This window comes from Heterodontus francisci, unplaced genomic scaffold, assembly GCF_036365525.1.
Source record: "Heterodontus francisci isolate sHetFra1 unplaced genomic scaffold, sHetFra1.hap1 HAP1_SCAFFOLD_106, whole genome shotgun sequence".
NCBI lineage: Eukaryota > Metazoa > Chordata > Chondrichthyes > Heterodontiformes > Heterodontidae > Heterodontus > Heterodontus francisci.
In genome coordinates, this window is record NW_027140940.1 from 6,320,601 (window position 1) to 6,338,262 (window position 17,662).

The 17,662-nt window shown below is 45.6% G+C and overlaps 1 protein-coding gene across 1 annotated transcript in view; it reads left to right on the top strand.

The window, feature by feature from the left end:
• The window catches only part of LOC137361459 (NACHT, LRR and PYD domains-containing protein 3-like), a 170,367-nt gene that overhangs the window by 136,892 nt on the left and 15,813 nt on the right, over positions 1 to 17,662 (top strand). The window contains exons 6-8 of the mRNA XM_068026321.1: positions 15,442 to 15,528; positions 15,799 to 15,969; positions 16,164 to 16,334. Of these exons, the coding sequence (XP_067882422.1) occupies positions 15,442 to 15,528; positions 15,799 to 15,969; positions 16,164 to 16,334 (429 nt within the window). The remainder of the gene's footprint in view (positions 1 to 15,441; positions 15,529 to 15,798; positions 15,970 to 16,163; positions 16,335 to 17,662) is intronic.

Here is a 17,662-nt window from a genome sequence, read left to right on the forward strand (position 1 = left end):
ACTCTTTATCAAAGGACATAGTGCTGCTCACATGTCTCCACTGTGTCATTATGTACAATGAAAACTTCCCTTTTTGTAAAAAGCTACAGCCCTTTAAGAACTGCTGTAGGACTGGATTTTACAAGCACTTGTCCAGTGAGCTACAGGGCAAGTTCTCTTGATAAAATGTTCCATTTTTTTATTCTTACAAACATGAAGGGTTTTGATCGAGTAGATCAAGAGAAACTGTTTCCACTGGCGGGAGGGGCCATAACCAGAAAACACAGGTTTAAGATAATTAGCAACAGAATCAGGGAGAAGGTGAGGCGAATCTTTTTACCGAGTCACAGAATTGTTACAGTGTAGACTGAGACCATTCGGCCCATCATGTCCTCACTGGCTCTCTGAAAGAGAAACTCCCTCAGTCCCATTCCCCTGCCTTCTCCCCATAACACAGCCCATTCTTCCTTTTCATATAACTCTCTAATTTTCTTTTTGAATGCTTCAATTGAACCTGCTGCAACCACATTCTCAGGCAGCGCATTCCAGACCTTAACCACTCGCTGTGTGAAAAAGTTTTTCCTCATGTCGCTTTTGCTTCTCTTACCAAACACTTTAAATCTGTGCCCTCTCATTCTAGATCCTTTCACAAATGGGAACAGTTTCTCTCTATCTACTCTGTCCAGATCCCTCATGATTTTGTACACCTCGATCAAATCACCTGTCAGCCTTCTCTTCTCTGAGGAAAACAGTCCTAACTTCCCCAATCTATCTTCATAACTGTAGTTCCTCATCCCTGGAACCATTCTTTTTAATCTTTTCTGTACTTTCTCCAAAGCCCTCACGTCTTCCCTCAAGTGTGGTGCCTAGAATTGGACACAATACTCCAGCGGAGGCTGAAGTCTTATACAAGTCTTACACAGTCATTTGCTGTGATCTGGATTGCATTGCCTGAAATGACAGTGAAGCAGATTTAATCATAACTTTCAAAAGGGAATACTTGAAAGGAAAGATTTGCAGGGGGATAGCATCAGGTGAATTGCTCATTCAGAGGGCTGGTGCAGACACGATGGGCTGAATGGCCTCCTTCTGCACTGTAACAATTCTGTGATTCTGAAATTGTCCATTTTGGCTGGAAGAATAAAAGAAACATATTATCTAAATGGTGAGAGATTGCAGAGCTCGGAGATACAGAGAGATCTGGGTGTCCTAGTGCATGAATCACAAAAAGTTAGTGTACAAGTACAGCAAGTAATTAGGAAAGCTAATAGAATGTTATCCTTTATTGTGAGGGGAATTGAATACAAAAGTAGAGAGGTTATATTTCAGTTATACAGGGTATTGTTGAGACCACATCTGGAGTAATGTGTAGAATATTGGTCTCCTTATTTAAGGAAGGATGGAAATGCATTGGAAACAGTTCAAAGAAGGTTTACTAGAGTAATATCTGGAATGGGTGGGTTGTCCTGTGAGGAAAGGTTGGACATTCTAGAGTTGTAACTGCTGAAGTTCAGAAGAGTAAGAAGCAACTTGATTGAAACATATAAGATTCTGAAGGGTCAGGACAGGGTGGATGTGGAAAGGATGTTTCCTCTTGTGGGAGAATCTAGAATCAGGGGTCGCCCATTTAAGACAGAGATGAGAATTTTTTTTCTCTCAGGTTTGTGAGTCTTTGGAACTTTCTTCCTCAAAAGGCAGTGGAGGCAGAGTCTTTGAATGTTTTTAAGTAAGAGGTAGATAGATTCTTCATTCGCAAGGGGGTGAAAGGTTATTGAGGATAGGTAGGAGATCAGCCTTGATCATGTTGGATGGCGGAGCAAACTCAAGGGGCTGAGTGGCATACTCCTGCTCCTAATTCATATGTAAGGAGAACAACCCCAGATTTTCCAATCTAACCTTGTCGCTGAAATCCTCCATCCCCTGGAATTGTTCTGTTAAATCTCCACTGCACCCTCTCAGGGACCCTCACATCCTTCCAAATGTGTGGTGACCACATCTGGGTGTAATACTCCAATTGTGGCTTAACCAGAGCTTTATAAAGATGCTACATAACTTCCCTGCTTTTGTACTCAATACTTCTATTTATGAAGCCCAAGATCCCATAAACTTTGTTAACTACTCTCCCAATATGTCCTGCCATGTTCAAAGACCCATACACATGAACCCCCAGATCCCTCTGTTCCTGCACACTCTACAACAGTGTCATTAAGTCTATATTGCCTCTCCCTATCTCTTCTGCCAAATGCATCACCTTACACTTCTCTGTATGATATTCCATCTGCTATTTGCCTGCCCATTCTGATAGCCTATCAATGTCCTGATGCAGGCAATTGGTATCATCCTCATAAGAACATTAGAAATAGGAGCAGGAGTAGGCCATTCTCAGCCCCTCGAGTCTGTTCTGTCATTCAATAAGATCATGACTGATCTAATTGTGGCCTTATCTCTGCTTTCCTGCCTGCCCCCAATAAACCTTGTCTCCCTTGTCAATCAGAAACCTGTCTAACTCAGCCTTGAATATATTCAATGATCCAGCCTCCACTGCTCTCTGGGGAAGAGTGTTCCAAACACTAACAACCCTCGGAGAAGCAGTTCCTCCTCATCTCCGTCTTCAATGGGAGGCCCCTTAGTTTGAACCTGTGCTTCCCCCCCCCCACCCAGTTCTGCATTCCCCACCAGGGGAAACATCCCCTCAGCATCTACCCTGTCAAGTCCCCTCAGAATCTTATATTTTTCAATTCGATCACATCTCAATCTTCTAAACTCCAATGAGTATACGTCCAACTTGCTGAACCTTTCCTCATCAGACAAACCCCTTGTTGACCCTTTTTCTCTGTAGGGTATCAACTGATGTGACAGACAAAGATACACTGAAACCAAAATCTCGGATAACTTCACTTTATTAGTACTCGAATCACTTAAAGCATACAAAAGCTTACAACAGTTTTATTTAGACATCAAATAAGTACAAGTCTCGCTTCTTGTACAAGATATTACCCGTCAACACAGAGGTGATCAGTCTCTTGTCACGGTTGATCACTGAGCCTCCAGACTCAGGGTCCTGTCTTCGAGAGTTGTTCCCGGCTTCTCGCTGAGAATACCCTCCAGTGTTAACCCTTATATATTCTTTGAAGGCTCCTTGCTCAACCCATGACTCACATGATCTTGTTTTGCACAAATCTTCAAGCATTATCGCATCTTTGGACAGCATTAGCCATTTAGCCACCTGGACAGAAGTCCAGACTTGTTTACAATAACCACTGTTCATTCCCCTATATCTGTTCCTCTTTTATCTATTCTTGTTCAACACTCTAGTCTAATGGTCACATATCCCTAACCACAAGCTTCAACATGTCTGTTAGCTTGCCAGCCAAAGACTTGCAGGTTGATAGGTAAATTGGCCATTGTAAATTGCCCCTAGTGCAGATGGGTGGTAGGAGGATTGAGGGAAGGTGGGGATGTGGTGGGGAATATGGGATTAATGTAGGATTAATATAAATGTGTGGTTGTTGGTCGGCACAGACTCGGTGGGCCAAAGGGCCTGTTTCAGTGCTGTATCTCTCTATGACTCTTAAGTTCTGCGCTTATCTTGAGCTGCCTTAGAGCATGCTGGGTATAAAGCGTTACTTGACCAACTTTTCAGGGCCTACACCCTCATTCAGGAATCAGCCTAGTGACCTCTGAACTACTTCCAATGCAAGTGTATCCCTCCTTAAATAAGGTGACCAAAACTGTACAGAGTACTGCAGATGCGGACACAACAATGATCTGTACTGTTGTAGCAAGACTTGCCTATTTTTATACGCCATCCCCTTTGCAATGAAGGCCAACATTAATTTACCTTCCTAATTACTTGGTGTTCCTGCATGCTGAGTGTTTGTGAGTCATGTACAAGGTCACCCAGGTACCTCTGGACCACAGCATTCTGCAGTCTCTCTCCATGTAAATAATTGTATTCCTGCTGGCAGATGTAGTATAATGCAAAAAATGTGAGGTTGTCCACTTTAGCAGGAATAAACTGACGCTGACCCTCCAATTCCAGCTATTTACTTTTATGTGGTACTTTGTCAAATGTTTTCTTAAAGTCTTCAAGACAACATCCACCGATTTCCCTTCATCAACCTTCCCTGTTACTTCATTTAAAAAAAAATCAGTTACTTTCGTCAAATAAGATTTGCTGTTTACAAAGGCTCGCCCGAATTAACATAAACCTCTCCAAGTGCTGATCAATGTTTTTTCCCTGATTATTCTTTCTAACACCTTACCCACCACTGATGTTAAACTGCCCGTCCTGTAGTTACTCCGAATGTCCTTACACCCTATTTTGAGTCAGTGTGTCATATTTTTTCCAATCCTCTGGCACCTCCCCTGTATCTAGGGAAGATTGGAAGATTATGACAAGCCCTTCTGCTCTCTCCACCCCACCTCCCTGAGCAACCTGGGATACAAGCCATCCGGACCAGACGACCTATCCACTCCAAGCAAAGCCAGCCTTTCTAGTCCATCCGGCCGAGCAATTTTCACCCGTCCATTACTTCCAGCATCTCCACTTCTGCTATTTTGTCAGCATTATCTTCCTTAGCAGACACCAATACAAAGTACTCATTAGGTATTTTAACCTTACCCTGTGTCTCTAAACATATATCACCTTCTTAGTTACTAATAGACCCCACCGTGCCTCTGACTATCCAGTTACCATTTACATGCTGGTGGAAGATTTTTGGATTCCCTTTTATATTCACTGCCATTCTATTCTTACATTCTCTCTTTGCCAGTCTTAATTTGCTCTTCACTTCCCCTTTCAACTTATTGTATTTGTCCTGGTTCTCTCATGAAGAATCCAGCTGACATGAATCATACACCCTTTTCTTGTTTCAGTATATTCTCTACCTCGTTCATCATCCCAGGAGTCCTGGCTTTGGTTCCACTAACTTTTACCCTTGTTGGAATGGACTGAACCTGTACCTGAAACATCTCCTCCCATTGGAGACTGCTGAGAATGACAACACATTGGAGAGCAGTCCAGACCATGGCACCAATGAGCAAGAGACTGCACAGGGGGAACAGCAAAGTGTAGGAATGCAGTGGTTATAGGAGATTCCATAGTCAGGTATTTCTGTAACCCTCATTGTGAGTCCCACATGGTGTGTTGTCTCCCCAATGCCGGGGTAAAGGAGAGAGTGTAGAATAGTTTGCAGGGGGAAGGAAGCGAGCTAGAAGTTGTGGTACACATCAGTACCAATGACATAGAGAGGGCAGGTATTGAGGTCCTATAGTCTGATTTTCAGGAGCTCGGGAGAAAATTAAAAAGTTGGATCTCGAAGGTAATAACCTCTGGATTAGTCCCAGTGTCACACGCCAGTGAGAGTAGAAATCGGAAGATAAGGAGCATCAATACGTGGCTTGAAGCATGGTGCAGGAGGGAGGGCTTCAGATTCTTGGGGCATTGGGACCAGTTCTGGGGAAGGAGGCACCGATTCAAAAGGGACAGGTTCCACCCCAACAGGACTGGGACCAATGGCCGTGTGGGGATGTTCACTTGCGCGGTTGCGGAGGGTTTAAATTAAAGTGGCAGGAGGATGGTCACCAGCATATAGAAGTACAATAGAGGAATAAGGTACATAAAGGAGTGAGTATTGGAGAATACAACAGAAGGAAGTAGTCCAATATTAGATACGAACATACACCTTAGCAGGTGGAGTTGACCATTCGGCCCCTCAATCCTGTTCCACCATTTGATAAGATCATGACTGATCCCCAACTCTACTTTCCTGTCCAGCTGCTATAATCTTTGACACCCCATCAATCAAGAATCTGTCGAACTCAGCCTTAAAAATATTCAATGACCCTGCCTCCACTGCTCTCTGGAGAAGAGAATTCCACAGACTAACAACCCTATGAGAGAAAACATTTCTCATCATCTCGGTCTTAAATGGGAGACCCTTTATTTTTAAACTGTGTTCCCTAATTTTAGTCTCTCCCACAAGGGGAAACATCTTTTCAGCATCCACCTGTCAAGTCCCCTCAGGATCTTATATGTTTCAATAAGATCACCTCTCATTCTTCTAAACTCCAATGAATATGATCACCCCTTCATCCCAGGAATCTGTCGAATGAACCTTCTCTGAACTGTTTCGAATGCAATTCTATCCTTTCTTACGTAAGGAGACAAAAACTGACTGCAGTACCTCAGATGTGGTCTCACCAACACCCTGTCCAATTGTAACTAAGCTTCCCTATTTTTATATTCTATTCCCCTTGCATTAAACAACAACATTCCATTTCCTTCCTAATCACTCACTGTACCTGCAGACTAACTTTGTGAATCATGTACCAGGACACCCAGATCCCTCTGTACTGCAGAGTGCTGCAATCTCTCTCCATTTAAATAATATACTGCTTTTCAATTCTTCCTGCCAAAGTGGACAAGTACACATTTTCCCACATTATACTCCACCTGCCAAATATTTGCCTCCTCACTTAACCAATCTATATCTCTTTGTAGACACTTTATTTACTTCATTGGTTCTAAAGTGCTTTGAGATGTTTGGTGGTTGTGAAAAGCGCTATAGAAATGTAAGTCTTTTTCTTTATATGGAGATATTAGATCAGGTGACCAAAAGCTTGGTCGAAAGTAGGTTTTAAGGATTGTCTTATTGGAGGAAAGTGTTCTGGGGAGGGTATTCCAGAGCTTGGGGCCTGGAAAACTGAAGGTCACCAATGGTGGAGCGATTAAAATCAGGGATGTACAAGAGGCCAGAATTAGAGGAGCACAGATATCTCGGAGGGTTGTGGGGCTGGAGGAGATTACAGCGATAGAGAGATTAAGAAGGATTACAAGGAATACAAAGACATGTTTAGACATGTGTGTATAAACACAAAGTGTGGTGAATAAGTTTGTTGAACTACAAGCACAAACAGCATGTGGGAATATGAAATAAAAACAAAGTGCAGTAAATACTCAGCAGGTCTGGCAGCATCTGTGGAGAGAGAAGCAGAGTTAACGTGTCAGGTCTGTGACCTTTCATCAGAACTGATGTAAAGATAGGGAAGGATAAAAGGGAAGTGTGCTGACAGTACTGATTAGGGAAGACATTGTCCCTCTGTCCCTCCACACTCTTTAGAACTATGACATTAAGTCTATATTGCCTCTCCCTCCCCATTCTGCCAAAATGCATCACCTCACACTTCACTGTATTAAATTCCATCTGCCACTTGTCTGCCTATATTACTAGTCTATCTCTGCCCTGTTACAGTCGATTGGTGACATCCTCACAGTCTGCTACATCTCCGAGTTTGGTATCTTGAGTAAATTTTGAAATTTTATTCCGTTCCAACATCCAAGTCATTTAGAAATGTCACAAATAAAATCAGTGCACCAGCACTGACCCTTGGGGAACATCAATGTCCACCATCCAGTAGTTTGATAAACAATCATTTACCACCACTCGCTGGTTTCCATCCTGAAACCAGTTTTTTTGACACTGACCTTTCTGTTCGATGCACCTCGATTTTTTTATTAACCAGCCTTTTATGTGGAACTTTGTCAAAAGCTATTTTAAAATCCATATCGAGAACGTCCACCGAATTCCCCTCATCAACCTTCTCTCTTACATCATTAAAAACATTCAGTTAGATTAGTCAAACATGATCTGCCTTTTACAAATCCGTACTGACTCTCCTTAATTAACTCAAACCTCTCCAAACACCTGTTAATTTTTTCCCTGATCATTGGTTCCAAAATCTTACCCAACACAGTTAAACTGACTGGTCTGTAGTTACTACACATGTTCTTACAAACTTTCTTGAACAAGGGTGTCACATCTGCCACTCTCCAATCCTCGAGCACCTTCCCCGTATCTGGGGAAGATTGGAGGTTTATGGCAAGCCCTTACATATCTCCACCCCCACTTCCTGAAGCAACCTGGATGCAAGACATCCGGACCAGGTGACATATACACTCTAAGCAGAGCCGGCCTTTCCAGTACATCCTGCCGATCAATTTTCACCCCATCCATTACCCCTACCATCTCCGCTTCAACCGGTATTTTGTCACATTTCAATTCCTTAGTGAACACCAATACGAAGTATTCATTTCATGTTCTAGCCTTGCCCTGCACCTCCAAGCACATATCACCCTCTTTGACCTTAAGAGGCCTCACCCCACATCTTACTACCCCCTGAAGCCCTTAAGGTGATTGGTAGAAGGATTAGAGGGGACATAAGGAGAAACGTTTTCACCCAGAGGGTGGTGGGTGTCTGGAATTCACTGTCAGGAATGGTGGTGGAGGCAGAAACTCTCAGTTCTTTGAAATGGTACCTGGACATGTACCGAGGGTGCTGTAACCTGCGTGGCTGTGGACCAGGTGCTGGTAGATGGAATTAGTTTGGGTGGATAGCTTGTTTGGCCAGCACAGACACGATGTGCTGAATGGCCTCCTTCTGTGCTGTACTTTTTCGATGTTTCTATGTTTCTTACCATTTACAAGCTGTTAGAAGATTTTTGGATTCCCTTTTACGTTAACTGCCATTCCATTCTCAGATGACCACACACATCAGAGCCACAGCAATCTCCCGCACGGCAGCTCATTTAAATAGCCGGCACGGCCTCCCCCGACAACGTGGAGGGGACGGGCAGTCTGACATCTGCAATGGTTTCAGATGTCTGTGTGCAGGAGCTGGTGCCATCTTTCAAGGGCAACCAGTGCTGTCCCCAAAATTTACCAAATAAATTTGTAACGCCCCTTTCCCACCCCTGATTACAATTACATTAAGTATTTTCCCTTTCCCACCACAAAACACATACCTTTGAAACGTGACCTTTGGTCCCCCAGACTGTACAAAGTTTAAAGTTCATCCCTTCCCACAATCCCCTAAAGTCCTCACTTTTTTTTTCCAATGAGTACTACTAAAGAGTGTTTTTATTTAATTCAGTGTAGCTTGTTAAGGACTTTTTATTGTAGTGGGTCGAACAAGGCCCCAAGTGTAATTAGTATTTTTTAAAGCGAGTAACTAAATTAATTTAATGGTAAGTCATGGCAGGAGAGCTCAGCCCTGTGGTATGCTCCTCCTGCGCTATGTGAGAAATCAGGGATGTTTCCAGTATCCCTGGTGACCATGTGTGCAGGAAGTGTATCCATCTGCAGCTACTGCCTACCCGCATTCCAGAACTGGAGCTGCAGGTGGATTCACTGTGGAGCATCCGCGATGCTGAGGACGTCGTGGATAGCACGTTTAGTGAGGTGGTCACACCGCAGGTAATGGCTGCACAGGCAGAAAAGGGATCGGTGACCACCAGACGGAGTAGTAGACGCAGGCAGTTAGTGCAGGAGTCCCCTGTGGTCATCCCCCTCTCAAACACATATACCGCTTTGGCTACTGTTGGGGGGAATGAGCTCCCAGGGGAAAGCAGCAACAGCCAGGTCTGTGGTACCACGGAGGGCTCTGCTGCACAGCAGGGGAGGAAAAGGGTTGGAAGAGCAATAGTGATAGGAGGTTTCTTTTTTAGTTTAGTTTAGTTCAGAGATACAGCACTGAAACAGGCCCTTCAGCCCACCGAGTCTGTGCCGCCCATCAACCACCCATTTATACTAACCCTATACTAATTCCATATACCACATCCCCACCTGTCCCTATATTTCCCTCCCACCTACCTACACTAGGGGCGATTTATAATGGCCAATTTACCTATCAACCTGCAAGTCTTTGGCATGTGGGAGGAAACCGGAGCACTCGGAGGAAACCCACGCAGACACAGGGAGAACTTGCAAACTCCACACAGGCAGTACCCAGAATTGAACCCGGGTCACTGGAGCTGTGAGGCTGCGGTGCTAACCACTGCGCCACTGTGCCGCCCATCGTAAGGGATGCAGATATTCGTTTCTGTGGCCGCAAACGAGACTCCAGGATGGAATGTTGCCTCCCTGGTGCTCGGGTCATGGATGTCTTGGAGCGGCTGCAGGACATTCTGAAAGGGGAGGTGAGCAGCCAGAGGTCATGGTCCATATTGGTACTAACAACATAGGCAGGAAGAGAGATGAGGTCCTGCAAAGTGAATATAGGGAGCTCGGCAGAAGGTTAAAAAGCAGGACCTCGAGGGTTGTAATCTCAGGATTACTCCCTGTGCCACGTGCTAGTGAAGGTAAGAATAGGAGGATAAGGTAAATGAATACGTGGCTGAAGAGCTGGTGTTGGCAGGAGGGCTTCAGCTACATGCGTCATTGGGATCTCTTCTGGTGCAGAGGTGACCTGCACAAGAGGGACAGGTTGCATCTAAACTGGAACGGGACCAATATCCTTGCGGGGGGGGGTTTGCTAGTACTACTCGGGAGGGTTTAAACTGGTCTGGCAGGGAGGTGGGACCCAAAGTAGCAGTCTCTCCGATGAGATAGTTGAGATAAATGTAGAGGTTAAAGGAAGCAAGTCCAGTCGGCAGGGCAGGGAGCGTGGATGGTCTGGTTGGCTAAACTGCATTTACTTTAATGCAAGAAGCCTTACAGGTAAGGCAGATGAACTCTGAGCATGGATCAGTACATGGGATTGTGATATTATAGCTATTATGGAAACATGGTTGAGGGATGGGCAGGACTGGCAGCTCAATGTTCCGGGGTACCAATGCTTCTGGTGTGACAGAGGTGAAGGTAAGAAAGGAGGGGGAGCTGCACTATTGATTAGGGAGGACATCACGGCAGTACTGAGAGAGGATATCCCGGGGGGAATGTCCAGTGAGGCCATATGGGTAGAACTTAGAAAATAAGAAAGGGGTGATCGCTTTGATGGGATTATACTATCGGCCCCCCAATAGTCAGAGGGAATTGGAGGAGCACATATATCGGGAAATCACAGATAGGTGTAGGAATTATAGGGTTGTAATAGTAGGTGATTTTAACTTCCCCAATATTGACTTGGGACTGCCTTAATGCCAAGGGATTAGATGGGGAAGAATTTGTTAAGTGTGTCCAGGATAGTTTTCTGAAGCAGTGTGTGGATGGCCCTACTAGAAAAGGGGCTACACTCGACCTCCTCTTGGGAAATGAGGCTGGGCAGGTGGTTGATGTGTCAGTGGGGGAGTACTTTGGGACCAGTGACCATAACTCTATTAGCTTCAAGATAGTTATGGAAAAGGATAGGACTGGTCCTCAGGTTGAAGTCCTAAATTGGGGGAAGGCTAATTTCGATGGCATCAGACAGGAACTCTCAGAAGTTGAATGGGAGAGGCTGTTTACAGGTAAAGGGACATCGGGCAAGTGGGAGGCTTTTAAAAGTGAGATAGGAAGAGTTCAGGGCCAGCATGTTCCTGTTAGATTAAAGGGCAAGGCTAGCAAGTTTAGGGAACCTTGGTTGATGAGGGATATTGAGGGTCTGTTCAAGACAAAGAAGGAGGCACATGTCAGGTATAGGCAGCTGGGATAATGCGAGTCCCTCGAGGAGTATAGGGGATGTAGGAGTACACTTAAGAAGGAAATTAGGAAGGCGAAAAGGGGCCATGAGATTTCCCTGGCCGATAAGATAAAGGAGAATCCTAAAAGATTCTATAAGTATATCAAGAGTAAAAGGGTAGCTAGGGAGAAAGTAGGTTCCTTTAAAGATCAGTGTGGCAATCTATGTGTGGAGCCATGGGAAATGGGCGAGGTCCTAAATGAATACTTCTCGTCTGTATTTATCGTGGAGAAGGTCATGGAAGCTAGTGATTTCAAGGGAGGGAACAGCGATATCCTGGAGCATATCAACATTACAAAGGAGGAGGTGTTGGAAGTTTTGAAGCGCATTAAGGTGGATAAGTCCCCAGCGCCTGACCAGGTGTATCCGAGGATGCTATGGGAAGCAAGGGAGGAGATTGCTGGGGCCCTGGCAGAGATTTTTGTATCATCGTTAGCCACAGGTGGTGTTGGAGAAATCCAGATTATGCCAAATTGTTGAACAAATTCTCCGGATTCAGACTTTGAAAATAAACACTTTATTGCATGATATCATGGGGTGCACACCTTCCCTTAAGGCGGTCCAGTGCTACTCCACCGGACAAAGGAAAATCCACAATGGATAGACAGTTACTCAGCCCATCCAGGCTGGACATCATCCAATCAGAATGGTTATTGATTACATACATTACACATATTACCAATTAGATTACTGATTAATCATCATGTGGCAACGTGATCAGCTCATGCAAGCCCCTGATCACCAATTGATGATCTCAGGCCCCATCAATTATCCTGGAGTCTTCCAACTATCACTTTAATTGGGCCTGCATTCCTGAGGGTGCGGTGCAGTGTGCAGTTACACTGATAAGAAGGGCCCCTCTCGGTGTCTGTGCTGTGCTGTACCAGGCTCAAACTGCGAGCTAACTAACCTGTCCCACAATGCCTCGGGTAAATACTCCATTTTGTACCAATATGTAACTATACTCTCATATATAAGTTGAAAGTATATATATATATATATATATATACATATATTCGCTAGGATTATATTAATCTACTTACTCAAATAACAGTTATAGAAGCAAAAGCTCAGCAAAACTGCTCCCACAGTGAGGTACCGGAAGACTGGAGGATAGCTAATGTTGTGTCTTTATTTAAGAAGGGCAGCAGGGATAAGCCAGGGAACTACAGGCCGATGAGCCTTACATCAGTGGTGGGAAAGTTATTGGAAGGGATTCTGAGAGACAGGATTTATATGCATCTGGAAAGGCATGGTCTGATTAGGGATAGTCAGCATGGCTTTGTGCGTGGGAAATCATGTCTCACGAATTTGATTGAGTTTTTTGAGGATTTGACCAAGAGGATTGATGAGGGCAGGGCGATGGACGTTGTCCACATGACTTTAGCAAGGCCTTTGATAAGGTCCCACATTGTAGGCTGGTGCGGAAGGTTCGAACACATGGGATCCAGGGTGAGCTAACCAATTGGATACAAAAATTGGCTTGGTGATAGGAGGCAGAGGGTGGTAGCGGAGGGTTGTTTTTCAGATTGGAGGCCGGTGACCGGTGGTGTGCCGCAGGGATTGATGCTGGGCCCTCTGTAGTTTGTCATATATATTAATGACTTGGATGTGAATGCAAGGGGCATGATTAGTAAGTTTGCAGATGACACCAAAATTGGTGGTATAGTGGACAGTCAAGAATGTTGTCTCAGGTTACAAAAGGATATCGATCAACTGGGAAAGTGGGCAAGGGATTGGCAAATGGAATTTAATGCATACAAGTGTGAAGTGATGCATTTTGGGAAGTTAAACCAGGTCAGGACATTTACAGTGAATGGCAGGGCCCTGGGGAGTGTTCTTGAGCAGAGAGACCTTGGGGTGCAAGTACATTGTTCCCTGAAGGTGGAAACACAGGTAGACAGGGTGGTGAAGAAGGTGTCTGGCATGCTTGCCTTCATCAGCTGAGGCATTGAGTACAAGAGTTGGGACGTCATGTTGCAGTTGTACATAACGTTGGTTCGGCCACACTTGGAGTACTGTGTGCAGTTCTGGTCGCCGTACTGCAGGAAAGATGTGATTAAGCTAGAGAGGATGCAGAAAAGATTCACAAGGATGTTACCTGGTTTGGAGGGCCTGAGTTATAAAGAGAGATTGGATAGGCTGGGTCTGTTTTCCCTGGAGCGAAGGAGGCTGAGAAGGGACATGATAGAAGTATATAAAATTATGAGAGGCACAGATAGGGTAGATAGCCAGAGTTTGTTTCCCATGGTAGGGGTGACTAAAACTAGAGGGCATAGATTTAAGGTGAGAGAGAGGAGGTTTAAAGGGAATCAAAGGGGTAAATGTTTCACACAAAGAATAGTGGGTATCTGGAATGAGCTGCCAGAGGAGGTGGTGGAGGCAGGGACAGTAGCAAAATTTAAGAGGCATCTGGAAAGGTACTTGAATGAGAAAGACATAGAGGGATATGGAATTAATGCAGGCAGGTGGGATTAGTATAGATAGGCTTTATGGTCGGCATGGACACAGTGGGCCGAAGGGTCTGTTTCTATGCTGTACGACTCTATGAGAATGCTCCACTTACCTGTATTGTTTATTTTCAGGTTCATTTCATTTTCTGTTCATCCCTCCCCATCTCCCCACCCTCCCCCACCCTGCCCCGTCTTATTAGTTTAAAGCCTTTACCATCTCCCTATTTACTCTTTCCACTGGGACACAGGTCCCATCCCGGTTCAGGTGGAGTCTGTAAACTCAGTATAACTCCTTCCTGTGCCAGTACCGGTGCCAGTGTTTCATTTAAAGGAACCCCTCTTTCCCACACCAGCTCTTTAGCCACACTTTAATTCTCCTGATCTGACTGTTTCTTTGCCAATTTACATGTGGCTTGGGAAATAATCCAGTGATTATTGCCCTTGAGGTCCTGCTTTTTAATTTAGCTCCTAACACCTGATATTCCCTCAGCTGGATCTCCTCCCGGTTCCTACATATGTCGTTTGTTCCAACATCGACCACGACAACTGGATTATTCCCTCCCCTTCCAAATTGCTCTCCTGCCACCATAAGATATCCCTTACCCAGGCACCTTGTAGACAACGCACCCGACAGGATTCTCATTCATGACTGCAGAGGACGCTATCCATCCCTCTAATTATAGAAACCCTTATCACTACCACATTCTATTCTGCTCTTTCCCCCTTGGACAGTCTTCTGAGCCACAGTGTCTTGGTCTACATTGTGACTGTCCTCCCCACAGTCTTTCTCCTTGTCCTCACAGGTAACAAGTACATTGTACCTTTTGGACAGTACCTGTGTTTGAGGGACCTCCTTCTCGACCTCTCCTCAGTCCTCACCATGCTGCTCCCTAATGGTTACATCTTCTTCTTGAACCTGTGATTTTCTCTGAACTGTGACTGTGTTCTGGATAAAACTGTGAAGACATTCCACCCCCTCCCTTATGTTTGGGAATGTCTCTAACTCACATTCCAGCCCATTGACTCTGAGCTGGAATGACTGAAGACGGAGACATTTCCTGCTGGTGTGGGAATGTGGGACAGTCTCGCTATCCTCAAGCTCCCACATCCTACAGTCCTGACACGTAGCCTGCCCTGTCATCTCTAGTCTTTTATAATTAATTTGTTTATTGATAATCTGAATAAATGTAATTAGGTCTTTTAAAACAATTCATAATAAATGTATTAATTAGTTCATTTATCGAATTAATTTAATAAAGTAATAGATTTATTTCCCCAAGCAATACTTTATTCAAATGCTGTCACTTAGAGAGACAAAAACACACTGTAATACTCACCAACCAATCACCTACCTTCTGTCCCGTTACTTCCCTCTTTGATGTTTATTGACAGCTCCTGAATATATGAGGAGTTCTACAGTGTGAGATTCATTGTCAGTGATGGGAAAATCTGGTTATTAATTTCCTCAAGTCTTTTTCAGTGTTTCCTGTAACATTCAACAGAAAGTGAATTGTATCAGGTCCAGGGTTTGATTCAGTTTGTTTCTCACTCTCTGTCTGTTTGTGTTTAGACTGGATTCCAATAATCTGGGAGATTCAGGAGTGAAATTACTGTCTGCGGCTTTGAGGAACCCGGACTGTAAAATACAGAAACTGGGGTAAGTACCAGACTGTGTGAGATTGTGTTTATAATAACTGGGTATCTGACACTGTACATTACTATTAATATCAGTAATGGTGTTATTAATAAACACTGTGCATTATTATTAGTATCAGTAATAGTGTTATTGCTAAGCACTGCATATTACTCTACTAATAGCACCATCAGTAATAATGTTATTAATAAACCCCCCCGCACTCTCTGCACTTCCCCCCCCCCCCCCGCCCACCCGCTCTGATTCCTGTTATTTCTCTATCTTTGATCCCAGGCTGGGAAGAAACAATCTCACAGATTCTTGTATCGAAGATCTCGCATCTGCTCTCAGTACAAACCGATCACTGACGGATCTGGACCTGAGTGATAATAATCTGGGAGATTCAGGAGTGAAACTACTGTCTGAGGCTCTGAGGAACCCGGACTGTAAAATACAGAAACTGGGGTAAGTACCAGACTGTGTGAGATTGTGTTTATAATAACTGGGTATCTGACACTGTACATTACTATTAATATCAGTAATGGTGTTATTACTAAGCACTGCATATTACTCTAGTAATAACACCATCAGTAATAATGTTACTAATAAACACTGGGGATTTACTCTGATTCCTGTTATTTCTCCATCTTTGATGCCAGGCTGGTAGAAAACAATCTCACAGCTTCTTGTATCGAAGATCTCGCATCTACTCTCAGTACAAACCGATCTCTGACTGATCTGGACCTGAATTTTAATAAACTGGGAGATTCAGGAGTGAAACTGCCGTTTGACGCTCTGAGGAACCCGGACTGTAAAATACAGAAACTGAAGTAAGTGATAATTGTATATTAATTGTGTGCAGATAGTAGGCATTAACTGGGGTTTCACTTGAGCACATATAAATAGACATTTATCAATACTGTGGTGTGGTTGAGTGAGGAGGTGTATGTTTGTAATGCTAAACTCTAAATTAATGTAAGACTAAGTAAAGATTAGCTCCAGTAATATTCTTCACCAACTGGATTTCCAGAGTAGAATATGGTAACAGAGAATGGTCCCCTCAAGGTGAAGGGCGAAGGTTATGAAAAAAATGGCTGCGTTTGCTGACAATGTAACCACCAGGTGGCACTGCACTGGCACATGTGTAAATACAGCCTGCTGCACTGAAACGTCACTGTCTGCGGTGTTCGGGTAGCTGCCAGGACTAAAGATGGAGCTGTTCATATAATCACAGAAAGGCAACTGAAACACATGGCAGCACACAATGGCTGGACAGGGAGCGGGGTGTGTGGGGGGGATGTGAGGTGGGAGCGGAGAGAGGGAGGGCTGGGGCAGAGGGCGACCAGAGTGAGGATGGTGGATGAGGAGCGGGGATGGGGGGAGTGGGGATGAAGAATGAAGAGGGGTGGGGAGAGGGGAGCGAAGAGCGGGGTGGGGAGTGAGCGGGAGGAAGCAGGGAGTGAGTGGCCTGCAGTTAGTGGCCGGGGGCTGGGGAGAAGGTGTGCACACTCGCACCCACCGCCACCAAGTTCTTCAGGCTACTCCCGCCCCCACCCCCTCCCCCCACTGCTTACCCCCCTCGCTCTCCCCCCACTTACTCCCCCCGCTTCCCCCCTTCGCTCTCCCCCCGCTTCCTCCCCTCGCTCTCCCCCCGCTCGCTCTCCCCCCGTATCCCACCCTCGCTCTCTGCCCGCTTCCCCCCTCGCTCTCTGCCCACTTGCCCCCTCGCTCTCTTCCCGCTTCCCCCCCTCGGTCTCTGCCCGCTTCCCCCCCTCGCTCTCTGCCCGCTTTCCCCCCTCGCCTTCTGCCCGCTTCCCCCCCTCGCTCTCTGCCCGCTTCTCCCTCTCGCTCTCTGCCCGCTTCCCCCCCTCGCTCTCTGCCCGCTTCCCCCCCTCGCTCTCTGCCCGCTTCCCCCCCTCGCTCTCTGCCCGCCTCCCCCCCTCGCTCTCTCCCCGCTTCCCCCCCTCGCTCTCTCCCCGCTTCCCCCCTCGCTGTCTGCCCGCTTCCCCCCCCTCGCTCTCTGCCCGCTTCCCCCCCTCGCTCTCTGCCCGCTTTCCCCCCTCGCTCTCTGCCCGCCTCCCCCCCTCGCTCTCTCCCCGCTTCCCCCCCTCGCTCTCTCCCCGCTTCCCCCCTCGCTGTCTGCCCGCTTCCCCCCCTC